Genomic DNA, 27,690 nt, shown 5'->3' with positions numbered 1-27,690 from the left:
TTTGGTTGGACTTATTTCCTGTGGCCAAGCAACATGCACTCAAGGTAATTGTGGCATGGCTTCTGAAAACATATCATCACTGTACAAGTTGTTTTTTAGCTTCAAAAAGTTTAAAGTTTATTTAATAGCTTTACACAACAAACATCTGAATAGCCTGCTATCATGTATATGCTCAGATTCAAGGAACACGATTATCCCTAAAAAATGTGTCTTGCTTACAAAGATGCATAATACCAAAGATCAAATGAGGGTATTCAGTAAACTGCTTTAATTAGAATCAGACAGTAAGATCAGAATGGAAGGTCTCATTAAAAATGTATTCTCAATATGTAATAGATTTTTACAATAGCTACAAGTCAGGCTTGATTCTGGGAAAACATGCTTTTTATTCATTTATTTGTATAAATTAAAATGTATTTTTCTAAGTGTGTTTTATTAAGGATTCTCAATTAATTTGCCTTTTCTCTCTCTTAATTACTGACCAAGACTTGATTCTGTAAGTTTCTCCTTACAGAACAAATGGTAGCCTGGCACTCCAGGAACCAGGAGTAATGGGCACTGGGTAATTTTTTCAGATGGAACCTTATTTACGTTTCAGGCTTCTTTGAAGTGGCCATTATGGTGATACTGTGTGTTTCACACTCGAGCGAACACAGCACCTTCCCCCGTGTTGTGTTCCATTTAGTCTCATCCCACGGCTACAACATATTTTTAGAATAAAAAACATGCCGGGCGAATTGCGCACCAGGTTAAAAGTGAAAAGCTGAAATGTGTTGTACAGCACGATCAAACGGCATGCAATAATCTGCAGATTATACTTAGAAAAAAGAAAATGAGGATTTTTGCCATACAGCCAAAAATAGTTTCCCAAAGAAAGTGAAGGGGGTCCCTTTCCTGATTTCATGGTTTTATTCCAACCGAACAACCAATCTGTTCCCATGACAATTTTATATTATGCAATAATAATAATAATAATATTGATAATAATAATAATAATAATAATATTGATAATAATAATAATAATAATAATAAAACTAATAATAATAATAATAATAATAATAATAATAATAATAATAATAATAAAACTTTGATATATCCCTCAGCAGTTATACAGTTCACTGAATACTGTATAACCCTGCAGGCATATGTGTGATGAAAGAGCATGAGGAAACATGAAGCCATTTGATTCAATATTGTTTCAGAGTGACTGTTGGAAGCCAGGAAACTGCAAATGGCAGTTATGTAGAGCAGGCCACAGGAGAATAATCAACGCTTCCAGCCCTTAATCCTCTATACTGTATAGCAAACTCCAATGCGCTCTAGATTTACAGAATCTAACAAATCAAATGAAATTTCAATCTTTTAGGCTTTATCTGAAATTAATTAATCTGTAATTAATCTGTAATTTAGATTTCCATACCATTCAAACCTTGTCAGCCCACAATTTAACGAGTCATCTTTTTTTCTGATAAATTGGTAATGATGGGTCACAAATTACCCTGGAGTAGTACAATTCTCTAGAGTAGTTAAATCTGCAATGATGGAAATGGTGATTCTTCATACACATTCAGACACATTTAACAATAGATCTTTACTTTCACATCAGTCTACAACAGGGCTGTCCAGCCTGTAGGTTTTCACTCTAACCCTAACAAAGCACATTTCATTCAACAGCTAGAGATCTCATTCAGGTGCTAAATGGTTGAAATGAAAACCTGCAGCACATTTGTGCTGGAACAAGGACTGGGTTGGCCAACCCAGATCTACAGATATAGCACAGCTTGTCTTCATCCTTAATAGTGGGTGGTTGTCTGAACAATATTCAGATTCAACTGATTATTTCATGAATAGGATAATAAATAAAACCAGGTTAGTAATACCCCACATGACTAAGATTCAGCTCTTATATATCATGTGGTATACAGCTGAAGACTAAAACTGGACGAAGTCTCAACATCCCCCATCACAGTTGTTACTTATTCTGTCTGTGAATAAAAATGTTATAATAATAAGTAATAATTATTTTGACCATTAGAAAAAGGATACCATTTTTGAAATGATCAAGCTTGAACACATAGCAAATATACAACAATGGCTCTGATAATAGCCACTGTTCAGTAAAAATCAGTTACATGTGGTCTAAAGTATGGAAACTGTGAACATTAACCTACTTTACAGCTTTTGGGGTAATTAGAGATGCAATTTGAAAAGTCATTCAAGATTCAAGATTAATCTCATTAAGTATTAGACTGAGAATAGTGCTATCAATTAACTTTTTTTAGCAATGATGTTGTTCCAGGTCAATAATCTTGAGCGTATCATATTTTCCAGCTGAATAACACGGAGGAACTTCCATCATCTTAAGGCTACTTATTTATTTATTGTTATTACAGTTTTCAAAACCCTACGCAACCATTTTAGTGGCCCAGTTTATATGTACATGCGGTAACCCTCTGTGGTCAGGTTGAATCTAGAGCACTTGAATAAAGAGCTATTTTTTTAACATTTTTTTTTTCTCAACTGAATGCACCTTGACGTAAGGTGAAGATTAAAAATAACAGTGCGGGAGTCATGCTGGGAGATCAGTGCGGGTTGTATTCCTGGCATCGATGAGTAAAGCCAGAGGAAACTGGTGGAGGACACCTTTTATTTGTGGAGGCTACACATTAAGATAAGTGCTTTTTGTGCTCCTCAGTCATTTTAAATTCAGTTACTGAGCCAAAGGAGATCTCCTCTTCTTGCAGTGAAATGTGGTCAAACGTTCTGGCCTTGGGGGCGACTTACCCTCACAAGTTACTGGATTTAGAGGATAAGGAGAAGGCCCATTCATCAGTCTGGAAAATCACTCGAGTGTGCAACAGTTCTTATTATACTGTATTAGAAGGAAAATTGTAAAAATTGATGATTAAACTGAACCCTCTTGCTGAAAATTGAATTGTACATTGTCAGTGAACTGTTGGTTTCCAGTACAATATGGGATTATCAATCCAGCAAGCATTTATTTAAAAGCCTTGATTGAAAAACATTTAAATAACCATTTTACTTTTATTTGAATATTTTCCTATGAAAAGTGAAATGCTCTCTTTGAATGTCATGTGAATCTTTTTCATTCATTTCATAATTAGTCTGTATGTGAAGCACACAAAGACGAATGAAATGTGTCAACATCTTTATGTGGTTGTTTATTATATAGAATTGACATTAACTCTTCCAGCAGCTTTTAAGCAACATACACCAATCTTCACTATGTTATATGGTACTACAGAAAAGACAGCATTACGTCAATTTGTTGATAAACATTACACTTTTATGAGCTGTACCCTGTGTTACCTTTCTTTGGCAAAACTGGTTCTAGGCAGCCTTGATTTGAATCAGGGTTTAAAAGTAATTCTCGCCTGCTTGCCTGTGGCAAGTAAAACCAGGGGTCAGACAAGTGCTGCTCAGCCACTTGACTAGTCAGACAAGTTCTAATTCTCAGAGCTAATTCACAGTTTAATTCATTCAGAGCTCCATCCATTTTGAATCAACTAAAAAAACCTTAAAATGTGCGTGTATCATGGTGCAACAGATTTGTTTACTCATAACTGAACCGAGAGGTTGTACTCATGCACAGTGTTGCCTTTGTTGTACTGTTTAAAGGAGTCCACTACATGCAGTGTGTGTTATATTTTAGCTGGCCACAGTAATGTTGCATTATGATTGTGCAGTATTGCTCAAGCACAGCATAGCCTATTACCACACTCAATATTACTGATGTGTCACAATGCTACATGAATACTATGAAAAAATACGTGCTTGTGTGAAGACAGCTTTTGAATACCGAACCTCTCAGAGTCATACTCTTTGCTGTATATCTGTGAGGAGTAACAGCAGTCATTGATAAATGTTACCCACTGTAGTGTACCACACGCTGTCTCTTGCTGTCTCTCACCATGGCTTAAGGTCTGGAAAGGGCTTGTACACACACAGTCAGTAAAGCACTCAATGGTTCAAAAAAAAAACAAATCTTGAATCATTTATGATGTTACAATTTTAAACAGTAAAACCTAATAAAAAATGGATGCTTCTTTTAGGGAATTTCTATCTTCAATCTAAAGGGTTAGAGAACTGCCCAGCGATTTTTTTTTACAAGAGAAAACAAAGCTTGCAACTGCCAAGATTATGAAACGCACTGCACAAACTACCTTTTCACCGAACAATCATTTATGGGAGAATCTCTCATTTAAAATAGTTGTAGTTTGCGCTAGTATGGCAGAGCTGATGTAAAGTCCAATTTTGAATGAAGTAAAAATGGGTGAATTGTGAATTTGAAGCCTTTTGTGAAACTATTAAATTAATATTTTGATGTTTTAACACGCAAAACAAAAGATTAGTTTGTGAAACAATATTTGCATTGGCTGTTTTACTTCATCATCAGTAACATGGATGCCAAGACCAAAAATCCCAATGCATACTTATGTGTCATATATGTGTTAAAACACTCTCAACTTTCTATACGTTTATTTCTCAAAATGAAAATTAATTCACTAGCAGAAAGATTCACCTTTTATCAAAATAAGTATGTTTCTAAAAATGGAATTACTTGCCTCACCTTCCTTCCAATGGCGTGCTCAGGGGAGTCATGTGACATTTTGGTATTTGTTGAACGTTTTCAGAGAAAATTAACTGTCCTCCTGGCCGCAGTGTAACAATGCAAAAGGTCAGGGAGCAAAATGATTCAGCTGGGAACTTAGAACATCTTTCAAATGGAATTTTCCATGGAAAGGTGCTCCAAGACCATGACACACTGTCTACGGTATGGACCGAAAACCGAGACAACACAGACAAGAAGGAAGCTTGGGATAAAGGGGATTTAATTCAATGCTGAGGCCTTGGTCACCAGGAAGCTAGGGTTCAAGAAAGGCCTGAAACTCCAGATGCCAACGTCCTGGAAGGGTGCTTTTGTCATCTGTGGGTAGATATAGGCAGTGAGAGTTTGAACATGTCCTCTCCAGAACTTTCTGATGAAAAAAAAAACACCATTACGAGGTGAGCCCCTGTTGTCCCGGCAGGATAAACACCATTTGGCCTTCTCTTCCTGCAGGGCCCACACCTTTTTCTGCAGGCTCAGCTGCTGAGGGAACCCAGGACAGCTGGGCTGTGCCCGTACGGGACAGCTGCGCGCAGAGACGGGGAGCTCAGCCGCAGGGCTTCTCTGTCCTTGGTCCTGAAGGCCCTGTAGCTTCCTCCGGTGTTGCTGTCTGTGGTGCTGATGGCTTTCCCTGGGCATTTGGGATAAATTTGTAAGCTCACTGGTCCCAGCACAGCTACACCTGCTTTTCCAAGCACCACAGCACTGTTTAATTTATGCTAGGATAGAAGTGTTCACTGAACACAGAAATTAAATTAAATGCAAACTACCATCTTCAGTTTGGAGGATTTAAGGGGTGTCTCTCCTTTCCAGGTATAGCTTGTGAGAGACAATGGTATAACTATTTTCTTGTTCTTTCTTAATGATGGACGTTTATTTTGTTTGTACATATTTTTTTCTTTTCATATACAATCAATGTATATAGTTGGATATACATTGAAGCAACTCAGGTTAAGTACCATAGTTGAGGGTGCAATGATGATGGCCCACTTCTTTAACCCGAGTCACAGGAAATGACATCATGATCTCACAACTCACTCTTGACCAAGAGGGAGCTCCTATGTACACATTCAGGGCTACTTTTTATGGACTTTCTATATTTTTTTATCGGAAAACAAGTTCCATGTAAATTCCATCTATTTATATATTATATTTTGAGAATTTTAGCTTCCTTCCTCTTACAAAATATTGCCATATTTATTTTAAAGTCCTACAGCCATTGGAGGTAGATTTAATGCAAAAGTACCTGAACGTAATGCAAAAGGTGTACCTGATTGGAAATAGCAAGCATTCTGGAGTAACGGCAGCTGCCTTCACGCATCCCACCTGTATAGAGGCTTACAACCAATTTAGCAATGCAAATGATGTCATCCCCTTTACTTTTTTCAGGTACTACCATGTATAGATTGAGAATATATCGATACTGTGATGAATAGTTACTTCTAAAGTATATGATAGAAAGAGAAGGTGTTGATGGTAACTAATCTTCTGGAATCAGCCAAACATAGGCCTCTTATTCATTTCAAGGCGAAAATAGTAAACAAGACAAAGAAAATGCAGCCCTTGGACTGTTGGGTCCTTGTAGTGGTTTAAACACCATTGGTCTGTTTATCCCATCCCCTGCCCTTAACAAGTTACTGTAATCTGCATATACTGTAGCGATACCCAACAGCAATACAGTGTGTTCAATTTCAAGCACTGGTTGTAGTGTGTTGGTGTTTTTTCACGGTCTGTCCTCTGCTTCAGCCAGCAAGCCCTGCTGTTTATAAGAAAACCATGGGCAGACAAGACAATCCCTCCTAAGTCTTACCCCTGTAGGTTAAGAGAGGTAATTAACCTTGCAGTAACCTCCTATTCTCTCTCTGGGCACCATTCATCTTGCTGTATAACACCATCACTCACCATTGCAAAGTTCCTTTTTTGCATGGCTTTCTGAGTTTGCCATAATAGCAAGAAACAGAGGTTATACATGAAATTACGAACACCACTTGTAAATTGCTTTATTTACATGAATAATCTCAGGGGAATAAAGTAAATTTAGCAAAAAAAACTTTAGTGTATTATCAAATACACTGGAACTGAAAAATTGACACACTGAAAGTTCGAAATATCAAATAAATTGTCATTAAAATGTAATCAAACAAACCATTGCCTACATTTCTACTGATATTGAGTCTTTGATGTAAAACAGATAAAAACATATCACACATGTGCACACAGGTAAGCACACACACGTACATGCAGACATATGCTCACAATAGACTCTCTCTCGCACATACACACAATAAAAAGGTGAAAATAAACTATTAACAATTACATTTTAATTTTTAAAACAATTAAAAATTCAAACATTACTTTGTATGTGGGAGAGTTCTGCATATAAGCCTATGATTCAACTATTATTGTTCTGACTCAAATAGATGTAATTTATTTCCATCGGAAATTACATATTTTCAGGAGCAATGCTTTGAATCTACCAGATGACAAAGCCCATAATAGCCATGGTTTGTAATGGGGGAAACATACACATGCATGCTCAAAATTGTAAAATTACAACGGTGAAGAAGCCAATGAATCCTGAAGAGGATCACGTTCAGAACTTTTAAAAATAATATTATCTCTTCCATCAATTAATTTCCAAGCCAAACCATACAATTTAAAAAATAATTTAAATTATACTGCAAACCTAACTACCTAATATATACACTCACCGGCCACTTCATTAGGTGACAGGAGTGGCACCTGGTGTGGTCTTCTGCTACTGTAGCCCATCTGCTTCAAGGTTTGACGTGGTGTGCGTTCAGAGATGCTCTTCTGCATACCTCGGTTGTAACGAGTGGTTATTTGAGTTACTGTTGCCTTTCTATCAGCTCGAACCAGTCTGGCCATTCTCCTCTGACCTCTGTCATCAACAAGGCATTTTCGACAAGAGAACTGCCGCTCACTGGATATTTTCTCTTTTTCGGACCATTCTCTGTAAACCTTAGAGATGGTTGTGCGTGAAAATCCCAGTAGATCAGCAGTTTCTGAAATACTCAAACCAGCCCGTCGGGCACCGACAACCAAGCCACGTTCAAAATCACTTAAATCACCTTTCTTCCCCATTCTGATGCTTGGTTTGAACTTCAGCAGATCATTTTGACCATGTCTACATGCCTAAATGCACTGAGTTGCTGCCACGTGATTGGCTGATTAAATATTTGCGTTAAGGGGTGCAGTTTGCAGTTGAACAGGTGTACCTAATGAAGTGGTCAGTGAGTGTATATACATATATTAAGTGCTTAAAAATATGTCTGAGTACATAGAAAGTCTGCACCAGAATTTAGCATCAATCAGAACAGAAGCTGTATTTGTGGTGAAGGAATACTTCTCTATGTGCTCTGCAGAGCTATTTGAAAGGTTGACTTCATTGATGGAGTTAATGCTACAGTTGATGTGTGGTCATGTGGTGGGTTTTTAGTGAGTCCCTGCCACGCAGGGAATGAGGGCGCAGCTATTCAGACTGTGCAGAGTAATGGATGATGGGAATGAAACCCCTGAGGCCCTTTGTCAAACTGGCTATGGCAGCTGCAGAGAGAGAGAGGCCGGGGCTCTCTCCCCTGGCTGCACGACTGTTTACTGCTTCAGACTTCATTGAAGTTACTTACATTTAATGGGCAACAAAACCAAGCAATGTTTTCACAGACACAAATCCGATCTGGCTTTGCAAAGGAAGAGGAGTTATGTGACAGCTTGAATGATTCATTTTTTAAAGACTTTAAGAACTGCATCCTGAAGGAATTGGTGAGAACCGCATGCAGCTTCTGGCCTGGACCTTAGGTGCACCTTCGTGCTTTGCTTCACAGAGAGGTTCGGAAATTTATTTGACTTGTTTCCTTCAGTTAGGCTTCACATGGCAGCTCCTACTAATACCATATCAGAGATCCTAGCATCCAGTCATTATCGCAGGAGATCATCTAATTGGTGAAGAGGTGGGGGTTAATTCAATCAAATGCTGTATGCAATGATCCAGAAGCTATCAAAATATGAGGCGGGGGATGCCAGATGCCCTGAGTTTTGACATAAAAAGCTTCAGTGCTTATATTATTTTGGGACCAGGGTAATTAGTGGCAGAGGGATGCCAGTGAGAGCACTCTCACAGCAGTATATGCATCCATTCAGTTATTCCAATGAAACAGCTGCTGTTGAGTGTAATTGCATCTGAGAGTTTTCTTTGAATTTTGTTTTTTAAATTTAGATTGAAAAAGGGGAGCTTCTAGGCTTCCTTCCTCCAGTCCCCGCATTTTGTGGTTATTTCCGGCAGAACAAATCATTCAAGGGAATTCATAATGGCTGTTGGCCACCCAGGCGGAAAGGGATCGCCGAAATCTCCAAGGACCCATTCCAGCCCTAAAAATGCCTTAAACTCAGCGGTTAATCAGGAGGGCTGAATACAGCAGGTGGTGGAGCTATCTCAGGGCAGTCCCCGGGTGTGTGTCATGTCACGTGCTTCAAAGAATAATGCCCCGAAAAAAGCCCGGATTAAATTTCATATTTCCGTTTGCTTTAGAGTTGATGATACCACTCGGCCCTGCCCACCATTGTACATATTTCAGTCCGATGGCCAGCCCTAACTTTCGACTGTAGCATCTCTGCACCCACTAGGAGGGATGCCTGAAGAATACGTGAGTTTTTAAAGTTAAGTGCTGGCAAGTGTAAATATAACACGCTCTAGCGTAATTGTCTGAAATATCCATGACCAGAACTAGAAAAACTTAATTTAATGACGGATGCGTTCCTAAATTTAACAATCGTAGCTAATCGTAATGTCAAATTAGCCTAGGCGAACGTGCGATGTTCAAGCGTGTTTTGATTTTCGGTAATTGAACAGGGGTCCTTTATGATGGTTTATATCTGTAATTTAATCCACATGTTCACCCCTCTCTATAGCATAACCTTACGTGAATACATATATCTTAGAAGTAACCTGACAATTATTTATTTCATGTTTACATGATACTGCGTCATTGTACTTCTTTAAAAGTACACATTCTATTTCACGGCATTCATTCTTGCATTGACTTACTTCATAAACAACGAAGCTTTATAAAGATTCTTGTTGTATTCTTATTATTATAACTGCAGAACAATCAGTACTTCTGTCGCCTTGCCCCGCATTTGATACCAACTATTGTTCCATTACACGGGATTGCCCACTTCACTCTCTTGGATACATTTATTGATTGTATTTCTCTGTACTCTTGCTCGCTTCGTGTCGTGCCGCCCCCCCTCCTCCCCCCGTCTCTTTCTCTCCCCCTCGCTCCCACTCTCTCTCCTCCTTCTTGAAGTAGCTACTGCAGGCGCATTGGTGCACCAGAAAAAAAGAAAAGAAAAAGAAAAAAGAAAACTCGTCGACAGTTTCTACCTCAGGTCCTTTTCGAACAACACTACTGTGGAATACCAGCAAATTTCTATCCACGGCGCAAAGACAGTTTCTTGCTATGGGTGTTTACTGCTAACGTTCCGTCTCCATCCCTTCTTAACCGGTGAGTGGAGGGTAGCCTATCTCTGTTTAATAGTTGAGTGGCAGAGAAGCTTCTCCCTTTATTTCGGCTCTTATATATTTGCTTAGAACTGTCCAATGGTTCAGTGTTAAGCTCTGTATTTCTCAGTGTTTGTATTTTCAGAAGCACCTAATTAATAATTCGGTGTTTAGATATCCTATCGCTGAATATCATGTAGTGGTCGGTTGATGCACCTGCATTATGCCAGAGATTTACGCTATTTCGTCCCATTCTTCTTAGTTCGCTTTGTTTTGTCCTTCACGATTGTATATTTACACTAAAATTCAAAGCGAAATGAAACTTCTGTAAATCACTCTGGAGTTTGATAACGCTTTGGTTATGTTTGAGCAACATATTTCAGTTCAACAACAATAGAACATATAATTGTACAGTTGGCTATAGCTGTATCAAACATCAGATTTTGTTAATGGTAATCATATGATAAAGAAGAGCATATAATTTACCGACAGATAAATCTGGCTACCTAGTATGTTTAATGTAGCACATTTGGGAACTTGTAGGCCTACAAATAAACTTTTCATTCAAAGTATTTAATACTGGTGGACTATGGAATTCGCCCGCTGTTCATCGTTTTGGCTTAAATATATTCAAAAGTTGCGTTAAAGTCTTAAACCACGCTATTCTTCGGGTATCACATTATCGAACTGTTACGACCGTACATACATCTTTGTCGCTTGAAACAGTCTGCATCCTATGCACTCGCAGGATACAGTACAATTCATCGCGGAGTCCTATCCAACAACAGCTTAGCGTCAGCGAGGTTATGGTTTAAAATTTGTACTTAGGTCACCGGCCTCAGGCACATAAAGCATTCAGCATTACGCATAGAGATCCATCTATTTAAGTGGCTCGATGCTGCGGGTACTGAGTCATCCGTGGATTGCAGCTCCGGAGAGGAGAGAGGATTGATTCCAAAGCACAATGTCATGGCATCAGAAATCTCATTAAAGACGGCCGCTTGCGTCAAACTGTATTCGGTGATTGATTCCGTTCTTAGATCCTTCAAATGACGTTAGGACTGCTGGCTTTCGGAGGGTACCAGTAAAGGGTGAATCCATGGTGCGTGAAACGACCTATATGCTTGACTGGAGAGAGGTAGTTAATGCGTCGAATATGAAACTATCTTGACTACATTTCCGAAGTCCTTCCGTTGTTACAAAGGCTACATTCGAGGTATCGAGAAACAGTACGATTTTAAGCCATTGCACTTGATAGTCATTTGACTTAATCAATATCTACATTGTAGGCTAATTTTCGTATGGAAGTACAACAACTGTAAAGTAACAGGACTTTTTTCTGTCTTAATTGTTTGTATATAGTTTCAACATTCTAACCAGAAAGAATATTGGCAGTCTAATATTCTCACAAAGTTAGACAATGTGAATTGTTTCCTTATTAGGCTATGCTTAATACGGACTGCAAATTACATAATGCAGTTAATAAGCAATTCATCAGAACTATATAAACACTGATGAATGTTTTTACTGATATGAACTTACATATAATGGGCTATGTCGTCATCCATGTAATGTCATTAGTCTGAGTTAACAGCAATACAATAAGATAGATAGTCAGTGATGTATAAATACGTATTACTTAATGTTATTTATTTTGTTGTGTGTGTTCTTGCAACATAAAATGAATCAATTCGTACTCATACTTTGCCTCGTACTATTTTAAGAGTAAATATGCACACTTATAAAAGTACCTTTGTAAGAAAACACACATTGTTTAAATTTGAAATTTGAGCTTTTTCACAGACAGGGAGCTCCTACACTTATGGCGTCTGTACTTCTGTACTATTCAACATCATGCTCCGGTAGACCTGTGTGGGCCAAACTTAAAATTGGTCGGTTTCACAATATTTCTTTCTTTCTTTCTTTAGTGAAATGTACACACTTTTTGTGTACATATATATCACCCAGATGTGCAACTTTAATAATGATGCTAGCTTTTTGGAAAAGTGGTATTCATTGTTAAAAACCCAATTTAAGCCGTTTTAGCTTCCAAATCCCTTGCAAGATTATCTTGACAATTGGATATTGAATAAGATATTTCCCTGTCACGTGTAAGGCATATAAAAGTGTATATTTCACAATAAATAAATAAATAAATAAATAAGCATATCCCCAAACTGACAATATTATGTTTTACCCAGGTGGTCTGTGTCGCATTTGGATAAACACCTGGGTTGTATCTGTCCCATGGGTTTATGATAGTAATCAGTTCCAATAAATAAATCAATTTTGTTGTAACTAAAATATAGATCATATATGCAGCTTTTCAGTTTGAAACATTTACACAGGTTATCGAAGCTGTTAATGCAGCAATATTGAAGCAACTATTAAAGCAACAATGTGCTTTCCAAGTCAATTCAATATTGGCTGCATTCCTAGAATTGATCAAATTAGGCATTTTTTAGTCAATTATTTAACAAACACTTTACATGCGTGTAAAAAATATATGCATGAGTTCAACAGAATGTGATAATTGTGTGTTTGTTTTTTGTTTGCATGCCTGAGTGTATAGAGGTTTGCATCCATGAGATTTTTTCTCATACACAATAGTTTTGCATTTTTCGTGAAGTGGCTGACATTCTCGGACAGTAAATGCCCAGATTTAAAGACAGAGCTCGAAATGACAAACAATAGAAACAGTGCTGATTCCACTCTAATATGAATCTGGTGTTCTACCAGCCAAAGAAGGCTGATCTGAATGCCTCGCTGTGCAGTACGCCACTTCCCTCACGGAAGTGCGCACTGGGCTGGCATGCATGGGTAGATGTGTGCAGGCCACAGGTGATCAAATCTGTTTGTGTCCTTGAGGAGATCCCTGCTGGCTGCATGCATGTGCATTTGGCCTATCAGATTTTTTGTCATTCAATTACCCATTGGCCAATTGAAACAAGCAACATCGCTTAAACAAGCTACAAGCTGCAGTGATATTACACAACGATTAGTTACTACATGTCTGTCTACTCGACTATGGAGACATGCTATCTCATTTTACTAGACTAAGAAAATATAGTTTTATTGGAAAAGCTGGTTTGTTGAAAGTTACGTTAAATGGTGATGTTATATTGGCTGTAAAAAACTCACTGCCAATACACAGCTGAAATTGTGTGACACTAGCTAACCAGTTACATTGAGTTTTTTGTCGATTATTAATGCCTACTGTATATGGAAATACGTATGCCACAAAAAAAAATATATATATTTTTAAGGCATTTTTAACAAAGGGAAATTCCAGAAAGGCACAAATAAAATAAAAACAGAAATGACAGTTGTCAACATGTGAAGCAGAACCAAAACATTCACACTAGCCAGGGAACACACCTGATGTGTGTCTCAGCAGGCTTTCTGTAACTTGCACTGTAAGCCTGGACTTTGTCTTTAAATAAATAAAAAAGTGGTCATTAGTATGTTTTAGAGGAAACTTCATTCTTTTATATTTTAGAGGAAACAGTTTCTATTACTAAACCGAATTAAGTGTTTGGCAATATTCAGGTGAAATGTTCAGTGTAATATTTAAGTTAAAATTTCTTCCTAACAGTGGATACTGGCTTCTAATTGTTGCCTGAATTATTGCTAATTGTGCAGACACACTGGGTAAATGTACGCTGAAGAAGGTACCTAACATTAAACTTGTGTAACCCATGAAAGAGAAAACTGGAAGAAGTCGCTTGTTCTGATCCATTTATTGTCATACTTACACTGTTATGAATTTCACTTGTTTTAACAGCAATATTACTGTACTATGAACAGTAATTTGCTGTTGGTGTTGTATACAGTATGTTGCTGTAGACTTTCAATAGATTTTGTGTGAATTTTTTATGGCTGACAAAATATTACAGCAATCATCCTTTACTGTGATCCAAAATACAGTAATGTCAACTAATCCTAGATTACAGTGTAGTGACGCTGTTCTGTAGTTCCGTACTTCTGAGGCCTGAAGGTCAGGTGTCTTAGTGTTGCCGTTGCAGAGGGACTCCCTGGTGACATTGACTCTCAGTGTGGTCTGTGCGAACATACCCAATCCTATCTAAGGTGCATATATGTTTTTCTGACTGTTTCCCCATGCCATGTGAACCAGTGCAGAATAATGTACAGCTGCAGTGTATTACTCATTTATTTATGTTTGTGTCCTTTGTGAATATTTCATCTCATTCGCAGAGTCTCGTATATGATTAATGAACGTGCCCGATTGGTGGCAGTGTTCCGTGACAAGATGACTGTTTGAGAATAATCTATTTTTACACTCCATTATGTTGATGCATTTTTGCATGTTTTTCTGATTGCGTACTACAGAGCATGCTTGCACATTTGCTTACACTTTGCATTGGTTTGGGGGTTTGTTTTCAATCATAAAGAGAAAAAGAATTCTTACAAATTGTTATGGTGGAAATTTGTCATCGTTTCAAAGCAATACGGTTTGGTTAAGTCCCACAGGTTGTTGCTGCTGTTGTTTATATAACATTGATATATGATTTCTCAGAAATGTGCAGTTTCTGCACTTCTTAATTTTTTGGGAACGTGCATTTATGTTAGAGCTCCTGGCATGCTTGGATTCACAACCATAAGCATGTTAATTAGATACGCGCGTGAAATGGATCTACACTCGCAATGGCATGCCCAACCTGAGGCTGTTCCTTTCAGCAGTGAAACATCCTGGAAGGGTTCTTCTGAAGCAGAGAATGGCAGGAAGGTGCGTGAGGAGAGCTGACCTATCACAGGGCTGAAGGATGTCACAGCGATGCCCCGCTTTCATCCTCGCTGACCTGCTGGTCCTCTATGTCCTGTACTGCCAGTCACCTGCTGCCACCCCCTCCCCCCCTCCCAGTGGTGTCACTGCTGCCACTGAAACTCTGAAATAAGATGTCCCCTCTACTGCACAGGGATGTAATGACACGTACTGCCTCTGACTGTCATTTTTCTGTATTTTTAATTCGATGGCTGGTTGATATTTCAGCCCTTGATGCTTTACTTATGACAGAACATTGAATATTAATTAATACATAGATCAAGTAATGAATCAATTGAAGCTCAGTTAATTAATTTATACATTAATCTATACTCTCATACTTACATTATATTACACTCACAATCTGTGGACCACACTGTTGAGTGTTTATGAACACTGGCAACTTCAACTGGTGGTGTGTATAAATGAACATCATCTTCTCCTACTTTATACATTGCATCTTTGTGTCCTACCTGATGCAAAATTAATGGCAAAATTAAAATGGGGAGCGTAGACTGAACTTTTATCTTGTTGAAGCAAACCGAAGGTTAAGAGAAACACCATCCATCAACCTGCCAGAGGCTATCTCTGGTGTGCATCCTAGATTTTTGGCTATCTTGTGTACTGACCCCGCCTGAAATTCAGAAATGAACCTTAAATGTAACTGGATATATAGGGGTTCAGCAGGGAACCAAGTCTCCAGACTCTCCAGTGCTGGAGTCCAGGGGTGCAGCCCCCAATCCCCCCCCCCCCTTCCCCGACCACGATCCGTGCCTGGCAGGTAGACATCAGCTGCATCCTCATGCAGACCTGCCCATGATGAGGCTCATCACTGTTGACAGGGGGAATACGCTCTCTGCTCCACTTGCCCGCTGACAGACACTTGGTGGACCTCTGTGCTCTTGGGCGAGCGGTGCATTGTTCCAGAGCAGCCTGTGCACATCGTCATACTGATTCAATTTCCCCCTGAACCTGCACACATGAGATACGCTGCTGAGGTGATCTTCAAAAGGCGTTTCGCGCTGTCACCTTCAAGTGGCACGCAAATGGCAAGTGCCTTCGGTGATTAAAATCTTCCTCTGAGACCTCCATTTGATATTTATATTTCTAATGCTATTTTCAATATTAAATCTCATAAAGTGTGGTGATACGGATATGAATGCGGTGCATGTGGCAGTTGTAAGCTACAGCAGATATTGTAGCGTCCACGCGTTTTCAAGGTGTCCTGCAGTGGAAATAAAGGAGATATTACAGTACATTCTGCAATTACATAAGTGGTTGTAAAATAATTCATGGGGAACAGATAAATGCATAGCCTGGCGCTTCTATCATTACGTCCCCACAGGAATCTCTGTGTCTGTTTCCACTGCATCTGCAAGGATTTTGCGGTTTCACTCTGAACCCCACCTTTTTTGGAACTGGAAAAACTGTCTGTGAAGGAGTAAAAACTTGCCTCCTTCAGTCCCCTGTGAAACATGCAGAAGCCTCTGTCGAGGGAATTATTGTGCGTGGAAGGCTGTTAGCTGATATTCTGACATCACTGGAGAAGCACGGGTCATTAGTGTCAAAGCAGCGAGTCACAGGAAGGAGACACGTGAGCAGCTGACGACAGTGAGGATTTAGATGTTGGCCCTGACGGTCAGTGTGGTCTCATCGCTGACTGCAGCACACTGGCACTCACCGCCAAGGCTCTGATTGGCTGACTGCATAATTACTGATTGCATAAATACTGTTAATAATTGAATAATCCGAGTTTTATACCAACAGATGCACAGGGATGGACAATCAGTAGTCCAGACACCTGGTATTACCGGATTTTCTATCCTGGAACATCAAATGATGATGCACCAACACCCAGGGGACAACCAGTAAATTCTGTTTGCTCTGAGTGAACATTTAAAAAAATCTGATTGGCTGAGATTGCTTGTAATTTCCATTGGGTGACCTTCAATTGGTTCTTCCTTGATTAGATAACTAGGTGGGAGTTCCTGACTGTGCTAAGTACTGATTAGCGTTTTGGCAGAAGAGTGGAGCTTCCCCTTAATGCAGGCATGACAACAGTAGTCTGCATCTGCAGTACAACAATCCCTGTTGGTGTAGCCTGCAAAATTATTATGGCTAACATTCTGGCTAGAGGGACCATAATAAAGAAATATATATATATATATAAGAATATCTTAGCAAATATAATTAGATATACTGTACATTGGATGGTTTTTATGGCAATAATAGCTAGCTAGCATTTCAGTAACCAGATTAGATGTTTGGCCACTTAGCTAGTTATAAAATACCTTACTTTTTCAGATAACATTGTCAAGCTAACAGTAGCATACAGTAGCCAATATACCTACCTTGGCAGTGGCTGTTGGAATTGCTGTTGTGATAGCAAGCAGCCCACCTGGCCAGTGTTGTGATGTTCACAGTGCTGCCATGTTCATGGACTGTTATTTGGGCTATGTTTAAAGGGTACTGTGGGCATGATCAAACACATTCTTTGGAAATTATGTATCTTAAGTGTTGAAAACATATCAGGCATTTGAAATTTTGGTAGTCCCTTGCATGTGTTGATTACCTTTAAATAATCATTTGTCACAGCAGGCATTTGTTACCTTAGCTATGCTGCTTGATGGAAATAGTGAATTATGAGACAATGTAATAATTGTACAAAATTAAATTAATTTAAATTTATTTAGCTCATTAGCTTTGAGAGCCCTAGCAGGACCACATATATGTTCATATACAGTAAGTACAGGTCGGCTAATGATGAAGTGCTACACATCTTAGAAAGAGCACATTATCAAAATAATTTCTCACAAGTCCATTGGTATAAAGATAAATCTCTCTTTGTGATAAATTTAATAAATTTCAGAATTAAAATAGCTATATTTGACACTTCTTTATGAAGTGAGAATCATGCATTATGTTTTCAGCTGGTAGTTTCAGTTTCTTATTGAAATGCTAAAATGTGGCTTGAAAGTAAACTGTGACCACAAGCTGTGATAATCTGTAGTAGTTCAATGAAAATTAGATGTTAAACAATCATCATATTCACAGACAGACATATTCTGAGAAATATATTTCTTTAACCAAAGCTCCCAGATTGAACCATTTTGCCTGACAAAGAACCCTTGACCAGGATAGGGTTCCTCTACAGCAGTGGTCTCCAACCCTGGTCCTGGAGAGCTACAGGGTCTGCTGGTTTTCATAGTGACTCTGCACTTCATGAATCAATTAGAGCAGTTGATTACACAGTTAACTCAACTCACCTGGTGTCTTGGGTCTCAATTGGGTGCTGATTTTAAGGTGAAAACAAAAACCAGCAGACCCTGTAGCTCTCCAGGACCAGGGTTGGAGACCACTGCTCTATGGAGATGCAGTGAAGTCTTTTAGAATCCTTTCTTCTGAGAGTGTAGCTTTGTCTTGATGAAGCATAGTATCATTTTGACCTCAATATGAAAGCAGGGTGAAGAGAAATGTATGTCCCCCAGCATGTGTTTGGGCTAACCCCCGCAGGTTCAAACATACACTCTGCTGGAGCCCCTGACAAGGTGTTTTCATTTCAAATGAAACGAGTGAAACCTACTGTGCCGTGAAAAACCTGCAGTGCCCCTTACTGATTTCCTCTGTTATTGTGTATTTGTCGCAGTGAATGGTTTGAGATCTTTTGACAAAATGTAATATTAGACAGACACATTTTAAAAATTATTTTATTTAATGAAAAATGTTTTCACCCATATCACCCATGTGAAAAAGTTATTGCCCCCTTTATTACGCAATCAACCAATTAACCAAATACAATTGATAATTAGATTCAGCTGATTGAACATAGTCTGGCTTGATTGTAGCCAGCCCTGTTGAATCTAAACCTCATGCATATTGAACCTTACCAGAAGTTTATGCAGCAATGATCAAACAATTATCCAAAACCCAAAAACTAGTCTGCATCTGAGTGGCTGTAAAGGAACTAGATTACAGTTTTGGAGTGGCCTAGTTAAAGTTCTGACTTGAACCCAATAGAGATGCTGTGGCAGGACCTAAAATGAACAGTTCACACTCGAATGCTGACCAGTTTGTCTGAATTAACGCAGTTCTTCAAAGAAATGTGGGCTAAAATTCCTCCACAGTGATGTGAGAGTCTGATACCAAATTATATAAAGCATTTTGGGTGCTGTTATGGCTGCTAAAAGTGGTACAACCAGTTATTAAGTTTAAGGGGACATTTACTTTTTCACATGGACGATATTGGTGTTTGATGACCTTTTTCATCATGAAATAAATGAAATAATAATAATTTAAAAAAAACGTCTTGTGTTAACTCAGATTCCCTTTGTCTATTATTGTCTAAAGATCTAATACCATTCAGTGAGACAAATATGCAGATAAAGAGGAAAACAGGAAGGGTATTTGTGTGAGAGATGACGCTTTAGTTTTATTTCACTCAGCAGCTGTTATATTGCCATGCCCATTTAGATCAGACAGATCCATCACAGAGAGATAATTACAGCCAACATTTGTAATTATTGCTGCATGTCATTTAGCGTGCCATAGTGAATATGCTATTGCACGTCCAATGCACTGTAAAGACTCCTTTAACGCGCACCATATGTGTATTTTTCCAACGACATTATAATTGGATCAGTGCTGCAGTTACATACCAGTTATTTCTATTACCCCAGTGTCATAGACATAGACACACAAGACAGACAAAGTATTGATAAATTAACAACAGGCACACAAAGTATTGATGAATTAACAACATAGACACACACAGTATTGATAAATTAACAACAAAAGGTCATTTCTGCTGTATATGACCAATTTGTGATTCTACTTACCCTGAAACGAGCCATGACATAGAACAGAATTCGCCAGTGAGCCGAGAACAGCGGCAGCCGCCTTACTGTGAGAGCATGTTAACGATTTCTCCTATTTCTTTCATGCTATGTCTGTGATGAAAGAAATGGGGAAACTCGGATAAAGAGCTGGAACCTGCATACAGCATTAGATGCGCAACATTGTGCCAGTGGGACGTAAACAACGCCACATCTCGAAGCACAATGAAGTGGCATCTAGTGCCATCTATCAGTAACACCCAGGGCACCGCGTGTTTGTTAGGTAAAGATACAGCCATTTCCCGCAGCACCAGTCATTTTCTGGCTTCTATTTACAGTTGCTCTTACAAAGGCCCCGGAGCCTGCAGCGGGCCCTGCGAAATCTGACATCTGTGGGTCAACAATTTACTACTGCGTCTGCTTTTGGCACAGTAGGATTAAAGGTCATTTCCATGCTGTAGCTGAACTTCATTCAGCATCATGTTTATGCTAACAAATTGAATATGGACAAGGCTCACTGTAGTCTTCTCTTCATCGTTGCGTAATCTTCGATATTTCTGCGGAATGCTTTGGAGAAGGGAGATTCAAACTGAGCGTCTTTTGGGAATTTTAACTTGAATACAGCTTTGCAATAGATATGCATGCCCGTGAAGTCAAATGATGAAACTGTTACTTTCACATTACATAAGGCTGCACAAATGCTGCTGTACACACATGACCTAATTCATAGCATATAGTTTCTGTTTGAGGCATCTCTAAGACTTGTCCCTTTCATTGTTTTCCTCCACAGTCTGGAGACCTCCATTACTGGTGCAAAGACACTTGTATGTTGAGCCCTTCTGCAACGGGTCCTCCCAGAATCCTTCTGTAGCTCCTGTTTGCGATTGAGACTCCCCGGGGGAAGATGGGTGATGCGTACAGGGAGAGAACTTCACTGGCTAAGGGTGCAAAAGACATCGCCAAGGAGGCCAAGCGGCACGCGGCGAAGAAAGTGAGCAAGGTGGTGGACCGCGCCTCGGACGAGTACACCCAGCGGTCCTACAGCCGCTTCCAGGACGAGGAGGACGAGGACGACGACAACTACGACAGGCAAGATGGCAACTACGCGGACGGCGCCAACGAGGAGGAGGGCTCCAGCGACGCCACGGAGGGCCACGACGACGAGGACGAGATCTACGAGGGGGAGTACCAGGGCATCCCCGCGGGGGGGCAGGCCAAGGAGAACCAGGTGGCCTTGGGGAAGCCGGTGTCGGACGGCCTGAAGGACAGGCAGGAGCTGGAGATGGAGAGGCAGGCGGACGAGGAGGAGCTGGCGCAGCAGTACGAGCTGATCATCCAGGAGTGCGGGCACGGACGCTTCCAGTGGCAGCTCTTCTTCGTCTTGGGCCTGGCGCTCATGTCCGACGGCGTGGAGGTCTTCGTGGTGGGCTTCGTGCTGCCCAGCGCCGAGACGGACATGTGCATTCCCAACTCCGGCGCCGGCTGGTTAGGTAAGAATGGCAGTTTACGTTGAACGGTTTAATGAATGTGCAACTACACATTTCAGATCTGATCCGGCTGCATTTAGCCACACAAGCATTTAGTCACAAGCACAGTCATAAATTCTGGGCAGCTATTACATGTTACGTTTTCCAAAAAATCATTATGTACCTGTTTAAATATTCAGAAGCTGAACATTATAATGTTGAAATGCAGCCTTTAAAATTGCAAACACTAAGTAGCAATGTGTATGTGCATAGTAGTTGTACACCCTGCTGAGACTGTTTAAAGTAAAGTGATACTGTTGCCATAGTTATTGTTCTGGATCTGCTGCTAGTAGGTCATGAATAGTACTGATAAACAAATCCCTCCAGTAAATAGCTTCTGTGCTCAACCTGCACGAATTGGCAATATACTGTATAAAATATAAGCAGCATCTGTCATCATACATGAGAATATGTCTACCAAGCAAGCAAATTTTATCCATTGCCCAGTTCCTACATGATTAAATCCTCATGGATTTGAAGTGATGTGACATATTTGTCTTTAGATAATGTATGTAAAAGTGAGGTGAATCACAGTGAAAGGATTTCTGTCATGGATTTCATATGAATTTGGAGTCTCATCTTTTTATTCTTAGATTTTCGAAAGCTTTGCTGGTGACATTTTCAGATGTAATCTCATTTGGCCCAGTACAGGTTGTAGGTTGTCATGGCACCAGGTTTTTGGAGGTTGGCGTAGGCGGTGTTTATACGTCTGTCTGTGTGGGATTTCTTTCTCTCATAGCAGGCTGTGTGGGCGTGTGTGTGTGTGTGTGTGTGTGTGTGAGAGAGCGTCTAGGCCCAGCTCCCTGCTGCTTTAAAAGGTAACATGTCTGTAAATGCACAGCACAAGTTTGAATGCTACGTGCATGCTTCTGATGTGTTTTTATTGAGACAATTTTATTAATTTTTTGGAGATTGAAGAAGTACATTTGATGAATTGTGAATTGTTCTGCAAGCATAGGCTATCAGCTACTGTATGTTTCCCTTTCAAATATTTACCTATGTTTAGAAATGAGACCACAAATGGAAGCATGGTTAGTTTTGTTTTATTTTTTTAATTGTAAGTGAATCAACTTTTAAATTCAGTTTGAAGTAACGTATTTATGAAAATCACTCACTCATATGAGCTAAAGCAAAATCAACAAATCACAAAAAGTATATGTCAACAAAGCTCATTATTCTAATGCACTTTTCATTGTATTTCTTATTCTGTGTCAGTTATTTGTTTTGTTATTGTGACACAAGCAGGACAGAGATATTTCATTCCAGGATTCCCGCAATTAAAGCAAGTGCTTTGATTTACGCTGCAGTTGCGAAACAGAGTCTAAAATAATAAGCTCCTGTTTGGAGATGGAGCAATTGAGTGATTGTTCAACTCCATTAAGGAGGGTACTTCAGAAGGTCACCCCACACTCTTAAGGAAAGCGCTGCTAATTTTCTGCCAGTTGTTTGCGATCTCTGCTGAACAGCTGGCAAAGCTAGGCACACAAACACTCCACATGTCCAACAGGATCACTAGGTGGAGATTAAAGCGATTGCGTATGTCTTTATTTGTACTTACCACACTGAAAATCTCTTAAAAATACTGGCAATGATACTTTTTGATAGCATCGATGATAATAGTTGTAGTAATTTTACCATAACCTTGGTGTTTGCATATGTACAGTGTACTGTACATTTAATATGTTTATTATAAAGGCAATGCTTACTAACCCCAGCTGCTGAAGTGTGCCCTATGTGTGGAAGGCAGAATAGTACTGAAACTGTCAGGGCTGTGAGCAGCACGTATTTCCCTCCTTTCTGGGAAAACTCATCAGCAAAGAGTGCACCACCTCCTTTTCTCCCCGCTCCACCCTGCCACTTTCCCTCCCCCCCCCCCGGGTTTTTAAGGGTACCCAGTCATACGCGAGAGCCTCCACCTTTGTGGTAGGAATAAATCGGCTGGGAAAGACGGCCTGTGAGGGATTTTTTGGGTCCGGGTGTGCTCCAGTGAAACGCTAAAACCGCGCTCCGTCCCCTCTCTTGTCTGGCGTGAAAGATGTCCGCCGGGGGGGGGGGGGGGGGGGGGGCGTCACGGCACGTGTAGCGCGAGGGTGGCTGAACGCACCGACGGCTCCCAGAGTTTCAGTTACACTCGAACGACCTCTAATGGAGTCAGGGATTCCCTCTCCGGCAGAGTGAGATGCCCGTCGTGCTCCTTCAGCCACCGAAAGCTTTTCTTTCTGTACAAATATATCAAGGAGTCAAAGAGCATGGGATCGAGGGGAAGGCACTTCAGATGGCGGAAAGCTTTTCACCTGTCCTCGTGCTGCCGCTGCTGCTGAAATGCGATATCTGCGCAGTGCTGTATTGTGAGCTCTGACCAGCTGTTTGTTTTGGGACGGAAAAACAAACACGTGTAATGGAAGAGAGAAGCCGAACAAAGAGAACAAAGAGAAAGCTGTAATTTCCACGTTTGGGTATTTTACCCATAAAGCCAACTTGTGTCCACTACCCTACATGCGTGCAAGCTCGGTGCACTGTTAGATTTTTACTACGCAGATATGTTTTTTTAGCTCATCTTGCTAAGACTTCAGGTTCCAGTGGGCTGATGTGGCCCACAGTCTGGTATTAAATCCTGATCATGCCTGTGCAATTGAAGGTGTCACTGCATTGGTGTAGGATGTGCTTGGCAGTGGGAGGGATGGGTTGGGATGATTGTCTCATTGCATAAGAGCGGTTCCTCTAGCCAGTCTGGCACCTTCAGTCTGGCACCATCTTCGTCTGGTGCGATGAGAGTGCATCTCAGTAGATGGAGGGAAGACTGGAGCGGCTGGGAGCACAGGCTTCAGGGGAAAATGTGTGCTTTTACAACTCCTGGACTGACAGAAGACTTTGCACAGATGATATTTACAAATATATGGCCTTCTAAATTGTGAGAACAGATTATTTAGCCATTTAGTTGTGCATTTGTTTATTTCATTTTCTATTTATTAAGAAGGTTTGGTGAAATTGAATGAACTAAAACGTCTTAAATGGCTTTTAAACAGTCGTTGCACTGTGCATTTGGACTGAGACTGAGACTGTTATAAGTAAAATGATATGGCATCAGCACTAATTATCAGTGTTAATGGTATTTTGCAAGTATTTCATGGTTTTAGTCATTGTGACCTGCCATGGCAGCTTTATAATTCAAATACTTACTTTCTCGTGCTGCACTGCACACTTGCATTTATAACATACTGTAGAATATGTTACGGACATGCACATCTGCAACCTTAATGAGCAGGAGGAGTACAAGGCATCCAGGGGATCATATCCTACCAAAAACCCTGGATCATATACCTGGCATCCGTGCTTTCAACTTTAAAATCAAAGCAATACCAGAAATACTTTTACTTAAGGCACTGTAAACAATGACAAATCATTATTTTCCCCCTAAACAAAACCTTCATTGAACCTTAGGTTTTTTTTACCATGTCATTATTCCTAATACAATAACATTGCTCCTTTAAAACTACATGTCCTTGTGTATATCTAACCTAGTTTTCAGAAATTGTATTAGCTTTTGAAATGCTCAACAATGGAAGGTAATCCTTTCCTCCTCCTCACCCATGTCCTGTCCCATTTTGATCCTGCTTGGCTGACAGCCTGCTTGTCAATGTTCAACTGTCGATTGAACAACAGCAGACAGCTCTCTGTCTCTGGATCTTTGAAGGGGCAGCATTACAGCGTAACATTGTTCTTTAAAATGGTGTGCCGCATGGCTCAAAGCCACAGCATTGGTAGGGAATACTGCGTATGTAATAGGCACCGGTGACAGTTATCATCTGAATGTGCGGACTGACCTTTGACAGCATTTTGCACCAGACAAATGGAAGAAAGCATCTTCTGTAAGATTTGCTGTGTGGCAAAGCTTTATCTGAGCAAAACAGTACCCCTGCCCCCATAACACTAGTGGTCTGATACTGTACTGTACATACAAACAGCCCTTTATAATGTACACTTCAGAGCAGGCTGAAGGGGAGGCTGCTTTTATCCTGTCTGTCTTTTAACGGCTGATAGCAGCAAGTAAAGCAGGAAAAGCTACACAGACTTCGAATGATCACAAACACGGGATCACATGGGCATATTTTAACGGTATATAAAAAGCATGAATTACACGTTTGCACCTTTATCTTGTAACAGCTGTACACAACCAGCTGCAGAAACACTGAAAGTTCCCTTATTTTAAATGATGAACATCACTTTGCCATTATGCTACCATTTGGTGTGTGAAACAACGTATATGTTATACTTCACATAATTAATCTATGAAGATAATATGCTGTTTGAAGCTGTTTGAAGCTTCTGTTGGTTTTTCTCTCTTTTTAATTATACATAAATGCATACATGCATGGATATTTGACATGATAATAGACAACAGTTTATGCAGTTTACTAAATAAATAAATAATAAATGGATATAATTTTACTAATTCTTTAGTACGGTATATACATATATGTATGTAAAAAACAGGGAGTGAAAGAGAGGGAAACAGGCTGGGAGGTGGATGTCTTGTGTTATAAAACCAGCCCTGGTCCTCCAGTGTGCAGGTCTGCTTAACAAGCTGTGCTGTGCGAGGTATGAGCTGTGCAGGGTGATTTGTTTTGTGCATCGGTGATGTGTAAGAACTCAGCTGGGGATAGGGACCCACAGCGGCACTGCCGCCGCGCAGAAAAAAAACTCCTGCCGTCCGCACGGCACGTCACTGCGGAAACAAATACAAACACGGTGACAGGGTGGCAGTTTGCCCTCGCTCTCAAATAATGGCTTCTTTGGCTCTTAGTGGGCTGGAGGCTGTTTCAGCGTGATCTCTGAGAATAGGCCTCTATTCTGCTGGGAGACGCGCGTGGTGCAGACCGCAGAACTTTGTACGTGGTGAGTGAAGGCTCGGAAGAATGGCTGAAGCCTTTCTGTCACGACTGACGCAAGGTAGTAACTCAGAGTGACGCTTGCAGCGACATCCGTTAATGGCGGTTATCGGCTGCCTGTGTCCCAATCTGCCCTCCGCGGGAGTCGCTGAGCGATACGGAGCACATGCCTCCAGCAAAAAATGCGGCTAAAGCACAAATACTACAGACATCACAGGCCCATCGCGACGGCGTTCGGCGCAAGAGAACGCTACTGAGATTTACCTGGAGCAGTCTGCTTCCAAGCCCATTAGCAGTCATCATATTTTAATGGCACTCCTTTCTTTGTGTCTGTCTGCTATTCTTTACGCAGAGGTTTTTGCGAAACAGGGCCTTGGTGGCATCCTTACTGCTGATCCCCAGACCAGTTCGGTAAAGAAAAAGAATGGCAGAGTATGCCTCTGAGCACCAGCGCCGTTCTGCTGAGGAGGGTTATTTGCGTGGAGAACGGCGAATCGAGCAAAGCCTGACATAATATTTAACAAATTTAATTACATGCCAACTCGGTGGACGGAGCGGAGGAGAGGAATATTAAATTTCTGCCGCAGTAATAGCTGCCCTCTACACGGGCGCTGGGGTGGACTGGGGGGGGGGGGGGGCTGGGGGGGTGACCGAGCGGTTTACAGCAGGAGAAGGTACAGTACAGTGAATAAAACACAGGCTGCGTCCCGGGCACCTGATGTAATTTCCCCCTTCTCAGGAAACGCATCAAAGCGTGAAATCAGAAAAGGGCTCCGCGATGCAGGCTGAGCGCGGCCGCCGCTCTCCGGGGGACCACTCCGCGGATCCGACAGCTCGAAAAACGGAGGGCCTCTCCCGCCTTTCCCTCTCCTCACGCTCTTCCTCTGCACATTTCCCTCTTTCCTTCTGTATTTCTCTCCCTTTCTTTCCTTCTCCCTCCTTTTATCTCTCTCCCTACTTTTCCCTGCCCTCCCACACGCCCAGACTTCCTCTCTGTATTCAGATGTGCAGAACTCGCTGGTCCTCCCCCCCGGACCTCAGAGGGCTGGTGCTTCAGCCCTCAGCTGGGTCATGACACAGATAACTAGAGAAGCCCTTCTGCCTCTCGCTCAGCGAGCGAAGAGATGAATGGTCTTGCGATAGAATGGTGCCTTGTCCAGAGAGGCTACTGTAGGCTCTTTAGGGCCACAGAAATTGGGATAAGCTGTGACCTTGCGAGATGCCAGTCCCAGAGACGGATGAAAATGGTGGTTCGGGGTGGGCTGATAAGCTCTAGTCTAGACTCTTGCAGTGATCTTTTCAAGTGGTATGTGGTTCTGTGTAATTAAAAAATGTTCCATTGGCAGACCGATTCAAGTATATTGAGGACGCGGTTACATCCATTCCGTTTAACCAAGCTCTGTGTTAAAGGCACACAGTGCAGCCAAATCTTGCAGCTGCCTGGTTGAAAATGAACCCTACCCTGGACCAGGGTTGAGTCTAAATGGTGGAAGCATCATCTGAAAGTGA

The 27,690-nt window shown here is 40.7% G+C and overlaps 1 protein-coding gene and 1 long non-coding RNA gene across 3 annotated transcripts in view; one reads left to right on the top strand and one right to left on the bottom strand.

Annotated features, from left to right (window-relative positions):
- Nucleotides 1-9,127: 9,127 nt before the first annotated feature.
- Nucleotides 9,128-27,690, top strand: part of LOC135239562 (synaptic vesicle glycoprotein 2C-like) — a 49,274-nt gene continuing 30,711 nt past the window's right edge. The window contains exons 1-3 of one of the 2 annotated variants that reach the window (XM_064308300.1): nucleotides 9,128-9,294; nucleotides 9,961-10,155; nucleotides 20,557-21,256. In XM_064308300.1, the coding sequence (XP_064164370.1) occupies nucleotides 20,671-21,256 (586 nt within the window). In that variant the 5' untranslated portion in view covers nucleotides 9,128-9,294; nucleotides 9,961-10,155; nucleotides 20,557-20,670. Of the gene's footprint in view, nucleotides 9,308-9,960; nucleotides 10,156-20,556; nucleotides 21,257-27,690 lie in introns of both variants that reach the window. The other variant, XM_064308299.1, reaches the window with a different exon arrangement.
- On the bottom strand, nucleotides 15,070-16,815 carry LOC135239823 (uncharacterized). Its single transcript, XR_010325506.1, has 2 exons — nucleotides 16,342-16,815; nucleotides 15,070-16,159 (listed from the first exon to the last, which is right to left on the bottom strand). It is a non-coding gene; the product is annotated as an uncharacterized LOC135239823 (long non-coding RNA).

This window comes from Anguilla rostrata, chromosome 14 (genome assembly GCF_018555375.3).
Source record: "Anguilla rostrata isolate EN2019 chromosome 14, ASM1855537v3, whole genome shotgun sequence".
NCBI classification, from domain to species: domain Eukaryota; kingdom Metazoa; phylum Chordata; class Actinopteri; order Anguilliformes; family Anguillidae; genus Anguilla; species Anguilla rostrata.
Note: the sequence above shows the minus strand (reverse complement) of the source record. Positions and strands in the feature narration are given on the sequence as shown.